The 16,963-nt window shown below is 36.7% G+C and overlaps 1 protein-coding gene across 2 annotated transcripts in view; it reads left to right on the top strand.

The window, feature by feature from the left end:
• Positions 1 to 39: 39 nt before the first annotated feature.
• Positions 40 to 16,963, top strand: part of NHLRC2 (NHL repeat containing 2) — a 35,952-nt gene continuing 19,028 nt past the window's right edge. For both annotated transcript variants that reach the window (XM_065638951.1, XM_065638950.1), the window contains exons 1-5: positions 40 to 228; positions 2,296 to 2,448; positions 8,733 to 9,188; positions 11,555 to 11,676; positions 12,435 to 12,564. In XM_065638951.1, the coding sequence (XP_065495023.1) occupies positions 66 to 228; positions 2,296 to 2,448; positions 8,733 to 9,188; positions 11,555 to 11,676; positions 12,435 to 12,564 (1,024 nt within the window). In that variant the 5' untranslated portion in view covers positions 40 to 65. The remainder of the gene's footprint in view (positions 229 to 2,295; positions 2,449 to 8,732; positions 9,189 to 11,554; positions 11,677 to 12,434; positions 12,565 to 16,963) is intronic.

Raw genomic sequence — 16,963 nt, 5'->3', positions numbered from 1 at the left:
GGCGGTGAAACGCCAGGCCAGTAAACAGCGGCCCGTCCTGGCCGCGGGCTCGCCCAGGAGGCGTCATGGCGGCGGGGGGGCTGGCGGGGCTCCTGCCCGCCCAGACACAGCTGGAGTACGCCCTGCTCGACGCCGATACTCCCCAGGAGAAGGAGAACTTGGTCTATCAGTACCTGAAGAAGATGGACAGCCGGGAGCGGGACCTGACGGTGCCCGAGCTCGGCGGAGGTGGGTGGCGGGGCCCGAGCGGGCCAGGCCCCGCGGCGGAGCGCGGTTCGGCGTCCCGGGCCCGCCGGGCGGGCGGCTGCGGGGACTCCCCCGGTAGAGGTGGCTGAGCTCTGGCGCTCACCCTGCGGCCTTTTCCTTGAAGTCCCGCCACCTGTGAGGGCCGTGCAATTACGGACCCTTTAGCCGCTTTTTTAAAAAGACGTTTTTAGTCACAGGAAATACCACTCCTGAAAGCACCAGGAGCAAACGACAAGAAAAAGGAACCTCTTTATAAATGCTCCTCATGCTTCTGGTTGCAAACCCCTGTTCTTTAAAGCCTCTCTTTGAAATTTCTACTAGCTTCATTAATTTACTGCTTTTTAAAATAAAGTCTTTCCTTTCTCTGTAATGTATTGATATCTCCTGTGGTCGTAGTAAGAATTTTACCAACTCTCACAGCTTCCTCCTGAGCTCCCTTGGTTTCACTGCAGACACTTAGGATATTTCCCAGCTATGTTTGCCCATGACTTACCTGAGCTTGTCAATTTCTATGTCCCTAATAATACACGTCACCCTCCTTCAGTGGTATGCCCATTTCCCACATTTCTATATCTCTTCTTGTGTGAAATCAAACATTGAGTCTTGTAAGATATTGCAAGTCCTGCTCAGAGTCCTTGTACCCTCAGTGAGGCTCTCTGGAACTGTGGGAGCTCACATCTGACTGCAAGAGAGACCCCTCAAGAGGTGAACTTCAGGGTTAAAATCATATGCTTATTATGGGAATGAATTCTGACTTGCAACCAATGCAACAAAGTGAATGTTCTTTTTGTCTAGACTTTTGTCGTTAGTATTGTTTCACTTTCTGTGCTCTGTCAAAGCTTACTGTCTCCTCTAAAAAGAGCTTAAATAGGTAGCCAACATTTTTCATGCCGGGTATAATATTTTGTTATGAAAGGTATTTTAATTCTGGTGAAAAGGGGAGCAATGCCATAAAATAAATTAGTTTCTCCTTTTTTTTAAAATATAAACAGTATAGCATTGCCCTTATGCGGAAATAATATAAACTTGATAAATTATTATTTTCAACAAATCTGAATGCATGTGTGTCCATTTATATGTATAAATATATGAAGGCAGAGACCAGTCCTCCTCTTAGTGAAACAGAAAACAAGCCTCCTGCTGGCTTCAGCAGCAATAACTTCTCCTGGGGCAGTAAGATCTTATTAATAGTTTGCTGAAACTATCAGAGTGGAAGTTCAGAGGATTTTTAGATTAGTTTAAAACATAGTCTTTCAGAAATGTAGTTTGCCTTTGCATTGTATCACATAAATCTGTTTCCCCCCTCCATTATTTTCATAAATGTTAGCCTAGAATATTTCTTTCATATTTTGACATCAGTTTCTTATGGGATCAGAGGAATATCAATTACCAGTGAGAAAACAGTGTCTTCATGTCTCGTATCAAGTGGTTAAAATAACTGCCGGGGAGTACTATGGGGTATATCTGAAAGAGTTGTGTTTCTTCCCATGTAACAGGATTGATTTATACCTGTCATTTCAAACTTTGAAAATGAAGATCAGAACTATAAACACGAAAATATTTCAGTCATTTCTGAAATTAGTTCTTTAAAAAACTGTTAGAAAAATCATTAAGAGTTTAACAGTTTTTTAGTTCACTAGCATTTATGTGAGTTTTAAATAAATAGTTTTTACCTGTATGGCATTGTTAGCAGTTGAATAACATAGATCATGTTTTAAAATGTATGAAAATTGTTCTGAGGCTTACATGCTCTTTCCATTAAAAGGCGCCTATATGAATATATAAACCACACTTTCAATATTACATTAAATCTTGTTAATAATATTTATTTTAACTTACTAATCATGAAGAATTGTGGAACATGAGGATGAGTTGGATAAATATAAGACTTTTGGTTTGATTTTTCTATTATACTTGCATTGAAAGCGATGATGTATTTTTTTTTTTAGGTGAAATGTGCCAGGAACATTGTGTGGTGGTGTGCAAATGAGGGTGTCTGCTTTTCCCTACCCTTCCCCTAACTGGGTATCGCTGTTCTCTGCATTCCAGATCTACAATGGTTAAACACTGAAGGTCCTATTTCTCTTCACAAAGACCTTTGTGGAAAAGTTGTGGTGTTGGATTTCTTTACTTACTGCTGCATCAATTGCTTGCACCTGCTGCCTGATCTCCACGCGTTAGAGCACCAGTACTGTGATAAAGGTAAAAGTGCTTTGGCTGGCTTGGAACAGAATTTCCTGGCAGTGTTGCAGGTGGAGTAGCTGAGTCACTTTGTTGCTGGTTACTAAACAGCTGGCAAAATTTCAGGGGTGCCTAAAAATGTCTCCTAATCTTTTAAGTAGCCTAAAAAAGACGACTGTGTGTACTCTTATCACATTTTTAAATGGGGTTAAATAAGGTATCTGTTGTGTCTGTATAATTAAAGAAACAGGATATGTGCTTAAAGCCCAAATCTGATATCCTCGTAAATATGGCTATTTGCAAAAAGCTATGTGAGGATGTAAGATATGGGCTTAAAGTTAATCTGTGTCTGTGAACCTCTACACTTGGTTTAGGAACCAACTGTGAGCAGAACATAGTAAAGGTGGTAGAATTTATATAGTTAATATTATTTGGGTTTTTTTCAATTTTGACTGAAATAACGTATGTAAGGTTGGTTTAGATATTTTTTTTTGTATTGGCATCACATTATATACCATTAGTAGTCCTGTGTTCTGGAGAGGGAATTAAGTTCTTTAAATTCGCATCTGAGATGAAATCTATCTTCTCTCTCTGAGTGAATAAAAGTGCACGGTAATTACTGTTTAGAATGCAGTCTCATGTCATCATGATGACTTGTCAGAGGTACGCTGTGATCTTACACAGAATGTATCAGCTACTCACTTATCTTGGATATTTTAATAGACTGAACAGTGAGGTGAAGAATAGTGTTGCTTTCAGCCCTAAAAATTTATATTAAATATATAGATGTAGTAAATAACATTATAATATGTTTAAGTCTCTGATTCTCCATTGGCGTTTCTGATTGTTTTTAATTTTGGCAGCATTTTTTTTCATTTGTTATCTTTTTTTCATTGTAACAATCTCTCCCCACAAGCTTTCTCTTTAAAACATTTGAACATCTCTGAACTGGTGTAGAAGAGGCTGGAGCACTCTGAACTGGATGTCCATTTGGAGATGAATTTTTTTGTTTGACTTGTATTAAACTTCCTGTCATAGTAGTCATTGCTCGATGAAAGTCCTTTGCTTGTAGGTGTTAAACTCTTTCTGCATTTGAGCTATCCTAATAAGTTCTTTTTGGATTTGAGTTATCCTGTTGCTACAGGAACTGGAGTGAGAAAAAAAGATACTTGGGATGAAAGTGGAGGTAAAAGGGAAAAAGAGCAGGTGTGGGGAACATTAATCTTGCATTTAATCTGTTAGGAAACAGAGGATAGCTGTCGGATACAGGAACAGATTAAGGTGCTTGATGGTTCAAACAAAATGAAAAATACAGTGGTGTTTTTCACTAAAGATCTCCTTTTGGTTGTTTTCTGCTGTTTCATATTTTGATTGTTGGCCTTTTCAGAATTATTTAATCTTTCTTTGCTCTTTTAGCATTACAGTTGTATGTATAAATATATCAAGGCAGTAAGGGTTGTGGTGTTTTAAGCCACAGAAAAATACTTCTTCACCAAAGGCAAACATGATTTGCTAATCACTAGGAGAAAGAAGAGAGTTGTTGACTTAGGAGGCTTGAGAAAGGTAAAAGTTGGAAGAAAAAAACTAGAGTAGAAAGGATGTCAAACATATCACAGATGCTTTAAGAATGTCTAGATATATTAATGCAGCTATCTTGATATTCAGCCTTATTCTGGAATTTCATTCTATTTTAGTCTTCTCTTTTCTTTAGTTAGAGGAAGTCCCTTCACTTTTGGTTGGGTTAATTCTGAAATCTGTCACCTTTTGATTGCAAAAAAAATATTTTGGTGCAAAAGATGAGCGACACCATTTATTTTGGCAGCAGCAAGTCAGATTAAATATATAGAGAAACTTTCCTTTAGTAAACTTTAGATTTGTAAACATAGCATTTATTTACACCTTTCATGTATATATTTACTGCGCTACAGGAGTGGCAGAGGGTACTGACCTAACAGACAATATTAGTCAGAATGAAAACGAGCATCTTATTCTGACAAAGCAGTATCTCATAATGCATTTGGATGTTTAATGTATTGTTTGAATATTTGAAGGAATGTTGCCCATATTTTTCTGTATAGCTAAGAACAAACCTCAGTATTGATACAGTGTCTTTTTTGACTGTACCTTGTGTACGTACATTTTTGATACTCTGATTACTTTTTTTGAAATGTGATTCGAATGCCCTCTTACATGGAGTATGTTGAAACTTCAGCGGTGTGGTTATCAGACATGAGGTGTCTGAACACAGGAAGCTGTGGTTTTAGGGTGATCCTAAACCATTATATCTATCGCTGTACGTAACCACGGTTCTAGCGTCTGGAACTTCAGGAGATGTGTTTCAAAATGAAGACTGCTTTCCATAGGATTAAGTGTCGCCTAGCATCTCTATCTGATATGTTCTCGCTGCTATCTTCAGTTGTGCTATTTCTGTGTTCCAAGTGGCATTCAGAAAGTTATTTTAAACCCCAGTGCGTATTCAGTTCATGTTATCAGCAGTCCAGAAATGACTTCTATAAGAGGGAGTACTTTTTAATATTCAGAAATAGCTTGGCATAAATCCAGCGTTGTGCTGTTTTAATCCTTCAAGTAAAGTGTTTTAAATGGTGCGCATATTCTTATATCTCAGTACAGCACCTGCCAGTTTCCACAATAGTTTTCTTCATGAGAGGATGTTGTAACTTATTTGTGCTGTTCAGGTGTTAGTATAGAATTGTTTTTCTAGCTTTAATGATATTTTTGAAGGACAAATGTAAGAGCTGCTGATGATCCTATTACAGATTAAATATTAGACCTGCTGTTTGGAGTTCAGCAGTTAATGATACTGCTACTTCAGCTGTCTGAAATTGCAACGTGCTGAGCCTATAGGATTGATAAAGACTGTATCAGTTATAATTAATTTTAATTTTGTATCTGTGAAATTGTTATATTCAATTAAGTCTTTTACTGTGCAGCACTTCACCCTTTCCCGTTGTCATACGGAAGATTATGTTCTTCTCCATTAACACTGGTTTATGGTTGAGAAGGCCTAAAAGATAAAAATATTTTTCTGTTTCTCTGTTAACTGAATAAAAAGCCAACTTGAGATTAAATTAGGTTGGTTTTTTTTTTAGACGGAAGCAAACTCATCTGAGCTCAACTAGTACAACTATTAATATTGAAGACCTGGAATAACTGTCTGTCTTTCATTTCTACCACAAAACTAGAGGTGAGGGTAGAACAAAGATGTCCAGCTAGCTGGATTGTACCTCCACCATAAAGGCAGGAGAAAAGCATAAAAGTAGCTACATTTCATTCCAAACCCTGGTTCACACCTCTGATCAGAGGGCTGATTTCACTGTTCTTGCAATGGCAGACTCCACTGACTGGAACTGCAGGGCTTTTGCAGGACTGTTTTGCAAAAGCATTTTATTTTTGCATTTTTGCTTTAAGTTTTACAAATAGTGAAGCCCTATAATGGATTAAGTAGTAAATGCCAAATAACAGTAATGATCTGATATGTAAATATCCAGTTTAGAATGAATTGTTGTCTGACACGTAACAATAGGTGCTGAACTAAGTAAAATGTATAAGATAGGTGAGTGATTGCAGAAAAAAAGTACATTTCTTGTGGATTAAAAATTAAAATGCTAAAGAAATAAAATTATTTTCTTTGATAAGGGGACAGGTGCATTATGCAAGGTCCAAAAAGTTATTTTTTGTGTGGCTTTCCTTCTCAGAGACCTAATTCTGGATTTTGATAATTGCGATTGCAGCTGGAAGAATGAAGAGAGAAAAACTGGGTGAAAGAGGGGTACTGTTCTAGCAGCTGTGAGAAGCTAGAAGATAAGAAATTTGTTAGCAAGGCGATTGAAAGTATTTAGGTTATGTTCTGATAACATATGTGATAAACTGATGAAGTCTTTTCCTATTGTAACAAGTGGTCATATTTGGATGGAGAAAAAAAATACCTTCTAAAAATTAAGTATCTGCTCCTACAAGTAACTGAAAAACCTCATACTCTCAAGTCTTCTTAAAACTTTGCTGAGAAAACATTTATTTAAAACATTTTTTCTTCCAGATGAGTGTCCCTTCAGGAGGGCCATTTCCCTTTGCTGTCATTTAAGATAAAGCATAACAATATGAGAGTAAGCACCAAATAACAGAAGTTGCTTAGTTAGAGATTTCACTTTGCACATATGCCTTTATCCTTTACAACTAAATTGTATTCTGCTTGTCTAAATTTAATAGCTATTCAGCCAAACCTATTTTGTCTGTAGTAGCACAAGACAACATTTTCAATTGCAGTGAGTATTTGGACGAGCGTAAATTAGTCTGATTTAAGAACTTCATGAAGTTCTTCAAGGATCTACACTCATCGTATCTTGGCATATATGCATCATCAGAATTGGATTAGATTGGATAATGTCTGTTCTTCTTCCATACTACCCTGTACAGACTCCATGTCTTCTTAGCTTTTTGGTTTTACTTGTTTTACTGAAAAAACACAATACTATAAGGAATCCACCTATAGACATTGTGACTGTGGGAAAGAAAGAAACGCCACAGATATTTCAATGGTACTAATAAAAGGGTTTATAAATGCTAAATGTTTTTATAGACCTGACTGGGGAAAAATAAGTACTCTTTTTGTTGTCAAAATACTTTCTAATACTGTGGTAAAGTTAACTCAAGTTGGGCGTCAACTCTGAGGATATTTTCCTTTCCCATTTGATTTCGCTCCTCTCATCAAAATAACACAAAGGTGACATGAAAATTTAAAACTACTTGGACAAAGAGGTGGAAAGATCACAATTATTTGTGGTTACAAAATGTTTGCACTATCCAGAAACATGAGTGACTTTTGGATAAGTAGTAAGGTTAGTGTCTAAGAGTTTCCATTAGATTAATAGTTCTGATTTTAAATTACTGTATTGCAGCTTTCTACAACTGCATGGTTACTGTTCTCTTCCTTAGTTCAGTTAGAACTGGCAATTTACTGTGACTATAACAAAACTGTGCTTGTGGCTAATACTGTTCTTTAAGTACAAAGTGAGACAAAGTGTGGTACTGATGTGATGTGCTCAGTTTACTTCGTTTGGTAGAAATTATGCTAGTAAAACTATTTAAAGCCCTGCAATAAAGGATGTAGCCTTTTTTTTTGTCTTTTTTTTTCCTCTTTTTTTCAGCTTCTAGAAAGTACTAGAAAGTGATTTCACTGAAGGAAAGCTCTTAATTCTTTTTCTGTTGAGTAGGAAGGGGGAGTGGAAAACCCGGGGCTGCTCACATAATTAGTCTACATGGGGTGGAAGTAAATTTAGTTCTTATCACAAGGGAAAAGCATCTGACATCTGAGCCATAGATTTTTATTTCTCTGTTTGAATTTCATAAAACTAAGAAAATAAGCAAGCAATTCAAAGAGGCTCATAATTGTGTACTTTTGATTGATTTTAAGGTTGGGATTATGTATGCAGTGTATATAAGCAGAATTATATTACTTTATGCCTATGCAACGCTTTCTTACTAGGATTTCTCTGCTGTGGGAAAACCTAAACTTTTCATTGTCTTTATTAACCGAATATAGGAATTAAGTTAAACATTTTAAGAAGAGGGGTAAAAATCCATTATTTAATCCTCTTTTCCCATTTTTTTCTTTTTTTATTATTTTAAGGAGAAGCTTGAGCCTCCCTGGTTTGTAAGAAGTGTTATTTGTCATTTTGTCACAGTTGCCAGCGCTGACACTTTTATTTGAAATATAGAATACTGTATTGATTTCAGAAACCTATACATTATTTTTTTTGCTGTTTATCTAGAGTTAAGTATGCCAAGGTAACTCCGGACTTCCAGAGTTCGCTGTTGCATTTGTTATTTGTAGTTAACTGTGGAAACGAATTCATTTTCTAAAACACCATAGTTGTGTATAGGAGTCAAAAAACAAAGAGATATTATAAACATCTGAGAAACAACAAAGTATCAGTTGAACTGCTACAGGTTGCCCATAATTATTTTGAAAGTATCTTCTACCTTAGTATGAAGAAGTTCAAGAACTAAGAACGGTTTGGGATATACTAAGTATCAACCAGCTGGGGAAGTAATGGTCCTAAAGTTCGGTCATTTTATTGCAATGTTATTTCCGAGTGTCAGTATTTTGTATAGATGGCTAACTATATTCCTACTGAGATGTTACTGCTTTTTGTTGGTTCAAATACTCTTTCAATCTGGAAAGCAGTCAGTCACATTGTGAGATAACTTTGCTTCATTTTTACTTTTTTTTTTTTTAAATTCAAATACAAATATGTTTCAACACACAACTTTATTTTTCCTTTCAGATGGTCTTATTATTGTTGGTGTCCATTCAGCAAAATTCCCAAATGAAAAAGTTCTGGATAACATTAAAAGTGCAATTCTGAGGTATAATATTGCTCACCCTGTAGTAAATGATGCAGATGCAACACTCTGGCATGAACTAGAAGTGTCCTGCTGGCCAACTCTGGTCATCCTTGGGCCTCGTGGAAATATGCTGTTTTCACTTGTTGGAGAGGGACACAGAGAGAAGTTGTTTTTATTTACTTCTATAACACTGAAATTCTACAAGGAGAGAGGACAAATCAAAGATAACAACATTGGAATAAAGCTGTATAGAGACTCCCTCCCCCTGTCACCCCTGCTCTTTCCTGGCAAAGTGACCGTGGACGATTCAGGAGAAAGGCTGGTAATAGCAGACACTGGACATCATAGGATTTTGGTTACTCAAAAAAATGGACAAATTCTACACATTATTGGAGGTAAGGGTATATAAGTTTATTGTAGCAATTTTAGTTTAGGAGTAGAGTATGTTCACTGGGCCTACTACACTGAGTCTTTTCTTAGAGGACCTAGCAGTTTACATGCACTGCCAGAAATATTTTTTTCTACTAATATCACTTTTACTGGATATAGGGGTATATAGCATAGTACCGTCAATGAGAGGCTCTGTTTATGCAACTGTTTGAAATATCTGAATTTTTTTTCTTTGTTCTATTGACTAAGTTTTGTATTTTTGTGATGTCCAATATGAATTACAAAAAATACATCTTGTATTCTTCTGAAGGAGTTGCACATGGGTTTCGAGTTAAGGGACTAACATCCACATACAGCAGCAAGGTAGGGAAAAGAAGAGAGACAATAATGCCTCCCCTTCCAATAGAAGAATGAATGTTGAATTGTGCTATGTGGGGAGGTTTTTGAAGGGTGTTTTTTGTTGTTTGTTGTTGTTTTTTAGATCAAGAGCATTCCTGTATAGGATCCCCTTCTGGTTTTTAGAAGAGAGGAGAATTATTAAGAACAGTGGCATTGCACTAGTACATAGGCACTTGAAAATGAAGTTGCCTTAGTATATGTGAAAAGGCCTGCGTTCTCACCAAAACTGAGGCCTAACATATAAACAAGTTATGAAAATAGTGGAAGTATTTAAAATTTAGTTACATTTGATTCAAAGTTTATATTAGTAACGTTTCACCTTAAAAAAAAACTAATCTCTTTAACTGTTTTTGTAAAATTACTATCTGCTTTATAATAAAGAAAATGTAGTTGAACTTGCATATTTTGTATGCTTTACTCTTTCATAAATGAAATATTCAGACTTTTCCTTTTTTTATGCTGTTACAGTGGTCAAAGTTACATCTTAATGCATCAAGTACATAGCCGTTAGGACAGTCCATCTATGAGCAACCATAATAGACAGATTTAGGAAGTAGCTGAATCCCCAAATGGTTGAAAACAATGGTTCGTTTATGACTCACAGTTAGGACCTGTGTGCCGATGTGTCCTATATTACTTAGTCTGGTATTGACTAATGCCTGTCCCGTGGCAGGATCCTGCAAACCACATGAAAATACCAGTGGCACTGCCACTTAGAGAAAAAAAGGAGTTAGAAATCATCTTACTATTTGAAGTAAGAGTGCATTGGATAGACAGACTAATTATCCGAGTTAACCTGATAAAGGCATTAGTCTTAATACCTTTCTCCTATGAGAAGTGCAAACAGGATTTCTTATGACAAAAGTGAGAGGATTTCATTTCTGTTTGATATGTGAGATGAAGTCTCTGCTGACAAGGTACCCGTTAGTGTTCTGGAACAGTCATTAAACAGCAATTCAGAGGAAAGTGTCCTGACCTTGGAGTTAGTAGCTCTCCTGTAGCACTGTGCTGCTCCCCTCCCTGGGGATGTGCACCCTGACACTTCCCAAGGGGCACTACTGGAATCTGACAGAGCAGCACCTCAGTGCTTCATGGCTATAAAGCTCTAAATTGTCTTCTGACAGCAGGACGTAAAAGTTTGTGTATTTCAGTGACTCAGTTAAATGATTCAGTGGGTGGAAGATAATGCAATGAAGTCGATAATACAGTAGTAAATGTGGGCGTGCACAAAGGTTGAAATTACTATATTTGCATCATAAATCATGATGCACACATAACTCATGTATCTAACTGTCTTCTGCTGACACATACAGCTAATGCACTTTAAATGTTACTCCCAATGAAATATGATGCTTGCCTTCATACTGTCATATTCAGGTCATGTTCCTTTCTATTTCTTGATTGTTCTATGCAGAAGACTGACTGTCACTCGGTCTGCCTCACTGTTCTTTTGTGTAATTAGTTCCATGTCATCTTTTTCATAATAATTATTATTAATGAGAAAAAGCTGCTAATCAAATATTAGTTTCATTTGTGATTACACCAAAACCTAAACCATTGAAATGGAGATTAGTTTGGGAATTAAGTTTTTCCTGCTGGCTTGCTTTGATGTAGTCAGGAATAAAAATAATAGAAAGTTTTTAATTTCTGTCTTCTGTTGTTGCTGTGTCCTTCAGTGCAACGGAACAGGAGCAATTTAGATCCCTGCTAAGACTTCTCTTTGGAAGAAGAACTTCAAGAAACAGAGAGCTTGTGGAGAATGTGTTCAAAACTTAGTAGCACCAGGCTATTTTAATTACATAGCACAGTGACTAAAATGAGACTACACGGAATATTAATAATGTAAAATGCACAAGGTGCTGTGAAAGCATTTCTTAGAATATGTAATTCTCTTACAGGTTTAAACGTATGCAGTCTATTTTAAGGGCTTTTTTCTAAAATTACTTTTGAGTTTGCTTTGTTTCATTTATAGGTCCAAACAGTGGAAGGAGAGATGGAAGATTTTCAGAGGCAGCTTTCAACTCACCACAAGGGATTGCTATTAAAAATAATGTTATTTATGTAGCTGATACAGAAAATCACCTAATTAGAAAGGTAAATTTTCCGTAAGGAAATTCAAAATTTAATCTCCTACGCCTTATACTGCTTACACAGGGTGAAAATTTACACCAGATTAATTACTCTCCAAATACCCTCAACAACAGGAAGGAAATTGGGCCCAATGTCTTACAAATAAATGCTTTGTGCAGTTTATATTTTAAAGGGCTACATATAGTTTTGTGCTTCCTTTCAAATGAAGCTGAAATGCACTAACTTGTTCTAGGGTAACTTGATTTTTTTTTTTTTTTCCCCTAATGACTCTTAGTTGCCTGTTATGAGAGATGTCTATTCTTAGTACTGGAAGCAAAAATCGTTTTTGTTTCACTTCCAGGAGAATCAGATTCTTTATATTATATAGAAATGGGAGATACTGTTACAGTATCTGAATTTTTAGGTCTTATGCCTGTAGCAGCTTAAAATAAAACATCCATATCCATTGTCCATCAGAGTATTTCTCTTGAAAATGTTGATGCTTTCTTCTAGAACTGCTGAGCAAGCCTTGACAAAGTGGTGTTAAATTTTGATGTGTGTGGAAGAGAATTCCAGGCACATGGTTTTCCTGCTGCCCACTGCTTCACCCTTTCTCCCCACATTGGCAAGCATTGTGGTAAAATTAGTTATTTTCCTACATAAACAAATACCTGAAATTTGTTAGGATTGGGGGTTTATTTTTTGACATCTAGCTCAAATTATCTGTAACTTTAGTCAAGGTAATGTTGTACATTCAGTGTCTATAATTCTGCTTCTTGTAGATTGACCTGGAATTAGAGATGGTGACCACTGTAGCAGGCATTGGGATACAAGGTGTTGATAAGGAAGGTGGAGCAAAAGGAGAAGAACAGGCTATCAGCTCTCCGTGGGATGTGGTCTTCGGAAATTCAAGTATTGTATCAGTTGAGCTTTTAACATCTCATATTTACACATACATGACTGTTTGCTAAATGATTTCCTGTTTTGGTAATAGTCTGACATATGAAAAAGATTTACTTTACAACTGAGTCTAAAAAAACTGTTTTCATATTCAGGTGATAACTGCAGTTCTGCTTTGGATCCTGAATGTGAACTGTTACTTGATGTGAAGAAAAATTCTTCTGTAGCAGGTTATATTGTTACTGGGTCCAAATAAAGAAGGAAATTGTGTTTGCTTTTGTTAGGCCAGTGCTTTAGGCCAGGATCACTTAAGAAGCAACTGCATTTTACAGGAAGTGGGCATTCAAAACCTGCCTGGACACATTCCTGTGTAACATCATCTAGGTGTTCCTGCTCCAGCAGGGGAATTGGAATAGATGATCTTTCGAGATCCCTTCCAGTCCCTAACATCCTGTGATTCTGTGTGATTCAGCGATTGTTTAGAAGTTCCTTTCCTTGACTATACAGACATGACTGACCACTTGTGAATATTTGAGCTTACGAAATAAAAATAATTTTAGTTGGGGACCTCTGTTTATTCCTATTTAGGCAGCACAAAATCATTAGACTCAGGATCATGATAGATTCAATCAGATAGGAGAGGAACACCTCAGAAAAAAACCTTGCAAGCATCAGAGGCTAAAAATTAAATCTTTGTAAAATAGGATGCAAGAATTGGCTTCTGAGGATTTAAGTAGCTTTCTTGATTCACTTAGCACACACCTGAGCCTGACATCACCTAACAGCCATGTTTTCAATTGTTATTGCCTCTGAGTTGGTATTCTGTTTTTCATGTTTCCATTTCAAGATAATTTAGAAGGTGCAGATGCCATTTTCTTAACAATGACAGAACAGTGCTTTAATGTGGCACAAAACCCTTGAGTCAGCATTTCAGGCATAAAAATTGACTTCCAGTATTGGGATTTCTGGAGTCTGCAGATGAATGGGGTGGGGAAGTAGCATGATTAAAATCTGATATCCTTAAATTAGAGGTACTTTGCAGTATTAGTAAATTAGAACATTTTGCTGACCTGTAAGCATTTGTTATCTTGGGTCAGTAACAAAGCAGGAAAACACACTCACATTTAGTTTACAGGAACATGAATCTAGTTCATAAATGCTGTTTGCATAGAAGTCTTCTGGTACACATACATTGTCAGTATAGACATTGGACCACCAGCAGCTTGCACTACTTAAATAAGCAACTGGCATCAATTTCTCAATTTAACACTTTTAGCAACAAACTTACAGGGCACTTTTTTGAAAGGCTTTGTCAATGATCCTTACAGTCTGTGTTAAACATATGAAATCCTACTTGCAAGAGAAAGGAGGAGTATCTGAAAGAGAATCTCACCAGATGTAGGTTGCTGTTCCTGAAGGCATGAGTTTTTTCTGAGTTTTATCCAATCTGATTTTCCTTTTGTGAGCCAGTAGGCTGTTGTGTGACTAGATGGTAGTTTTGAACCAGCAAGCTGATCTCCATGGGATGTTATTGCAGAGCTGTTTCGCAGATCAGCAAAGACAACAGCTCATAACTCATCGGTGCCTCAGAAACTCAAGCTTGTTAACAGAACTATACAAAATATCCTATAATTTTACTTTTTAGTTTTCATGATGCTTTCTTCTGCATTTGCCAGTATTTGGATACCTGTTGATAATTTTTATTTTTGAGAGCTCTGCTTGTTGAATGTTAATTGATATTATTGTTATCAACATGAACACAGTAATCACTGAATTAGTCACCTGTAGAGGATTAGTCAACTGCACTATTCAACACAGACTGCTGCATTTTTATAAGTGTTTACATAAAAAACAGATCTCCTGAATGCACTCTGTTCAGACCAGTACGGATTTTTTCATACTCAGTTAGAACCTACCAGTCAGTTGTCTATTTAGATCTCTAGAAAATATAATATAACCTGGGCGTTAAGAAGAGATTAAATCAGTTTAACTTCCTTCTTTGAGAGAGTAGTAGGCCAAATAGATAAAATGGTGGTGGTGGGATTGCTTTCAGTTTCATTTTAAGATTTTTTTTTTAATATATGGTTTTGTGTGAGTAAAGTTAGCTAGCAAAAAATTAAATTGCTGTAATAGCTATATAAAACTCCTTAGAAAACTCCTCCTACAAACAGAGAGAGTTCTCAAAACGGAGTGTTCTATTGAGTAACATGCTACCAGGAGTCTGTCCCAGAGCACGAGGAGCCAGGGCTGTGTCTTGTAGTCTGCAAAGCATTTGTCTTACAGCACAGATACTGTCATGGACTGCAGTGACTTTTGTAAGTTTGTTGCCAGACATCAAAAGAGTTTGTCAACACTGCAGCAGAGTTTGTCCAAGTTGTACTGTTACTGCAAATTGCTTGAGCCTAGTGGGATCTTGTGTTAGTGTCCACTATGTCACAGGATGTGTTTGTTATTCAGTAAATACACACAAAGCACAGTTTTGTAGGAAGTCTTCACTGCCCTGAGGAGTGACCCAGCCTTCGGTTGGTGATGCTGTTGTGCTGTCCTGCAAGTAGACCCCCCTCTTGTCAGCACATTAAAACTGGTTTGCCAGGGTCTCTTTAGGCATTCGGATGGACAAAGCAGTCAACGAGAGTTTCAAACATTACTTTTGTTTGCATCCAGGCAGCAGTGCCCATTTTTTAACATATGCTTATATGTATCTCTGTGCTAGTTGCAGGAGGTCATGTACACCTCAACATCTTAGCTTCATTATTACAAAATTCATAAGTTTGATTTCTGTGTTAACTGGCATAGCATGCGGGAAATAGCATCATAGCTTCCCATTTTCCTTAACTCCGTGTAGCTTAAACTGTGTACAAGATGCATTTTTTTCTTTCAGAAGATAGATTTATGGATTTTCTATTTTTTAAACAAGTGATGCTCCTGTGAGTTTCCTTTTAATGTCCAAAGCTATGCTATCCAGAATATCAAAGAAAGAAAAAAAGTTTAAATGTTTAAGCTGTTTATGTATTGCACTAGATAGTATTGAACAGCTTATGCTGACCTTTTTCAGTGTCTCAAACAGAAAGTTTACCTCAAGTGAAATTTTTTTCTTTATCATTTGTGTTTCTTGAGATTACTTCTACATACAGTTTGGAGTATGTATTGATCAATTCAAAGTCTTCATTGATTGCGTTTTAAAATTTTAATGTGTAATTTGTTGTGAAACAAAAAATGTTGAGGTAAAGAGTTTTGAGGGTGCAGATAAGTTAATATTCAGACCAGATATGGCTAAGTAGCATGATTTCAAGCATCCTCATAGTATTTCCCTGAGGTAAGAGGCTTTCGTTTCCCCATTTTATACAGATGCTGAAGTCTGAGGCAAAGAGGTTAAGTGACTGTGAAATACCATTTAAAAGAAAGTTGGCACAAATGTCTGTCTTTAAGGTAGCGGGGTTAAACACATGTTAGAATTTGCTAGGATTCAGGCAGACAGTATTCTTCCTTGTAATCTTTTTTTAAAATTTCTTTAGTTGTGCCTACTGAGCTTGTGTTTTACCCTCCCCCTTTTAACATTCTTGAATGAACTCCATGGATTAAATTCTGGCTTCATTGAAGTTGATGCTGAAATTTACATTGACATAGATTGTGCAGGAAGTACAAGGGGAGGGCCAACAGCTCAGAAATACATTATTAAATTACTGTGTGCTTTTTTAGCTTTCTCTGTTGTCCCTTTCTATTTTTATTCAGTGGGTGTTGAAAGCAAGTGTCACTTAAATGCACAGTTGATCTGCGCATGAAATGTTCTTGATAGCTGCATTCTTGCTAGAAGGAACAGGACAATGACTTGTGCTTGGTGACATAACCGTGTGCTTCACATTCCAAAATCTGGTCTTAAATTGCATGATTGTCATTTATTTATAGAAACTCCCCAGTACAGTGTTGACCATGCTTTCAGAAAACTAGTTGGAAATTTTTATGTCAATTTAGATTTTACATAGATATTATTTTAATGAAAATACAGTACCTTATACTGGTACAATTTTTATAGCCCTTAGAAGGCAAAAGTATGTAAGATCTTTTTTTTTCTCTCAGTGTTTTTGCTAGAGGATTATTTCATACCGCTGCATTCCAGAGGAAACACTTTTTTTTCTTACTTACTCATGGTGATTCTTCCCTAATTTTACAAAAAATACAGCAATAATCCCTTCAGCAGTAAGCAGTAAGCACTTCTGGATGAGCTCAGACCCTATGTGAACAGTGTACATCTGAACTGTCTGTGTCTTGAAAGTGTGCTTGTCACTTTAGTGTTTCCGGTCTGGTCTCATTGTGGCACTGTGGCCCTAGCCTTCACTGTCCTGTGAAAGCAATTTTCCTTGGTAATAGCTGAAAATCAAAAGAGCTGTTTTTGTGATCATCAGGGGTTAAT

Source organism: Caloenas nicobarica, chromosome 7 (assembly GCF_036013445.1).
Source record: "Caloenas nicobarica isolate bCalNic1 chromosome 7, bCalNic1.hap1, whole genome shotgun sequence".
NCBI lineage: Eukaryota > Metazoa > Chordata > Aves > Columbiformes > Columbidae > Caloenas > Caloenas nicobarica.
The sequence above is the reverse complement of the archived record's forward strand: the minus strand, read 5'-3'. Positions and strand labels throughout refer to the sequence as shown.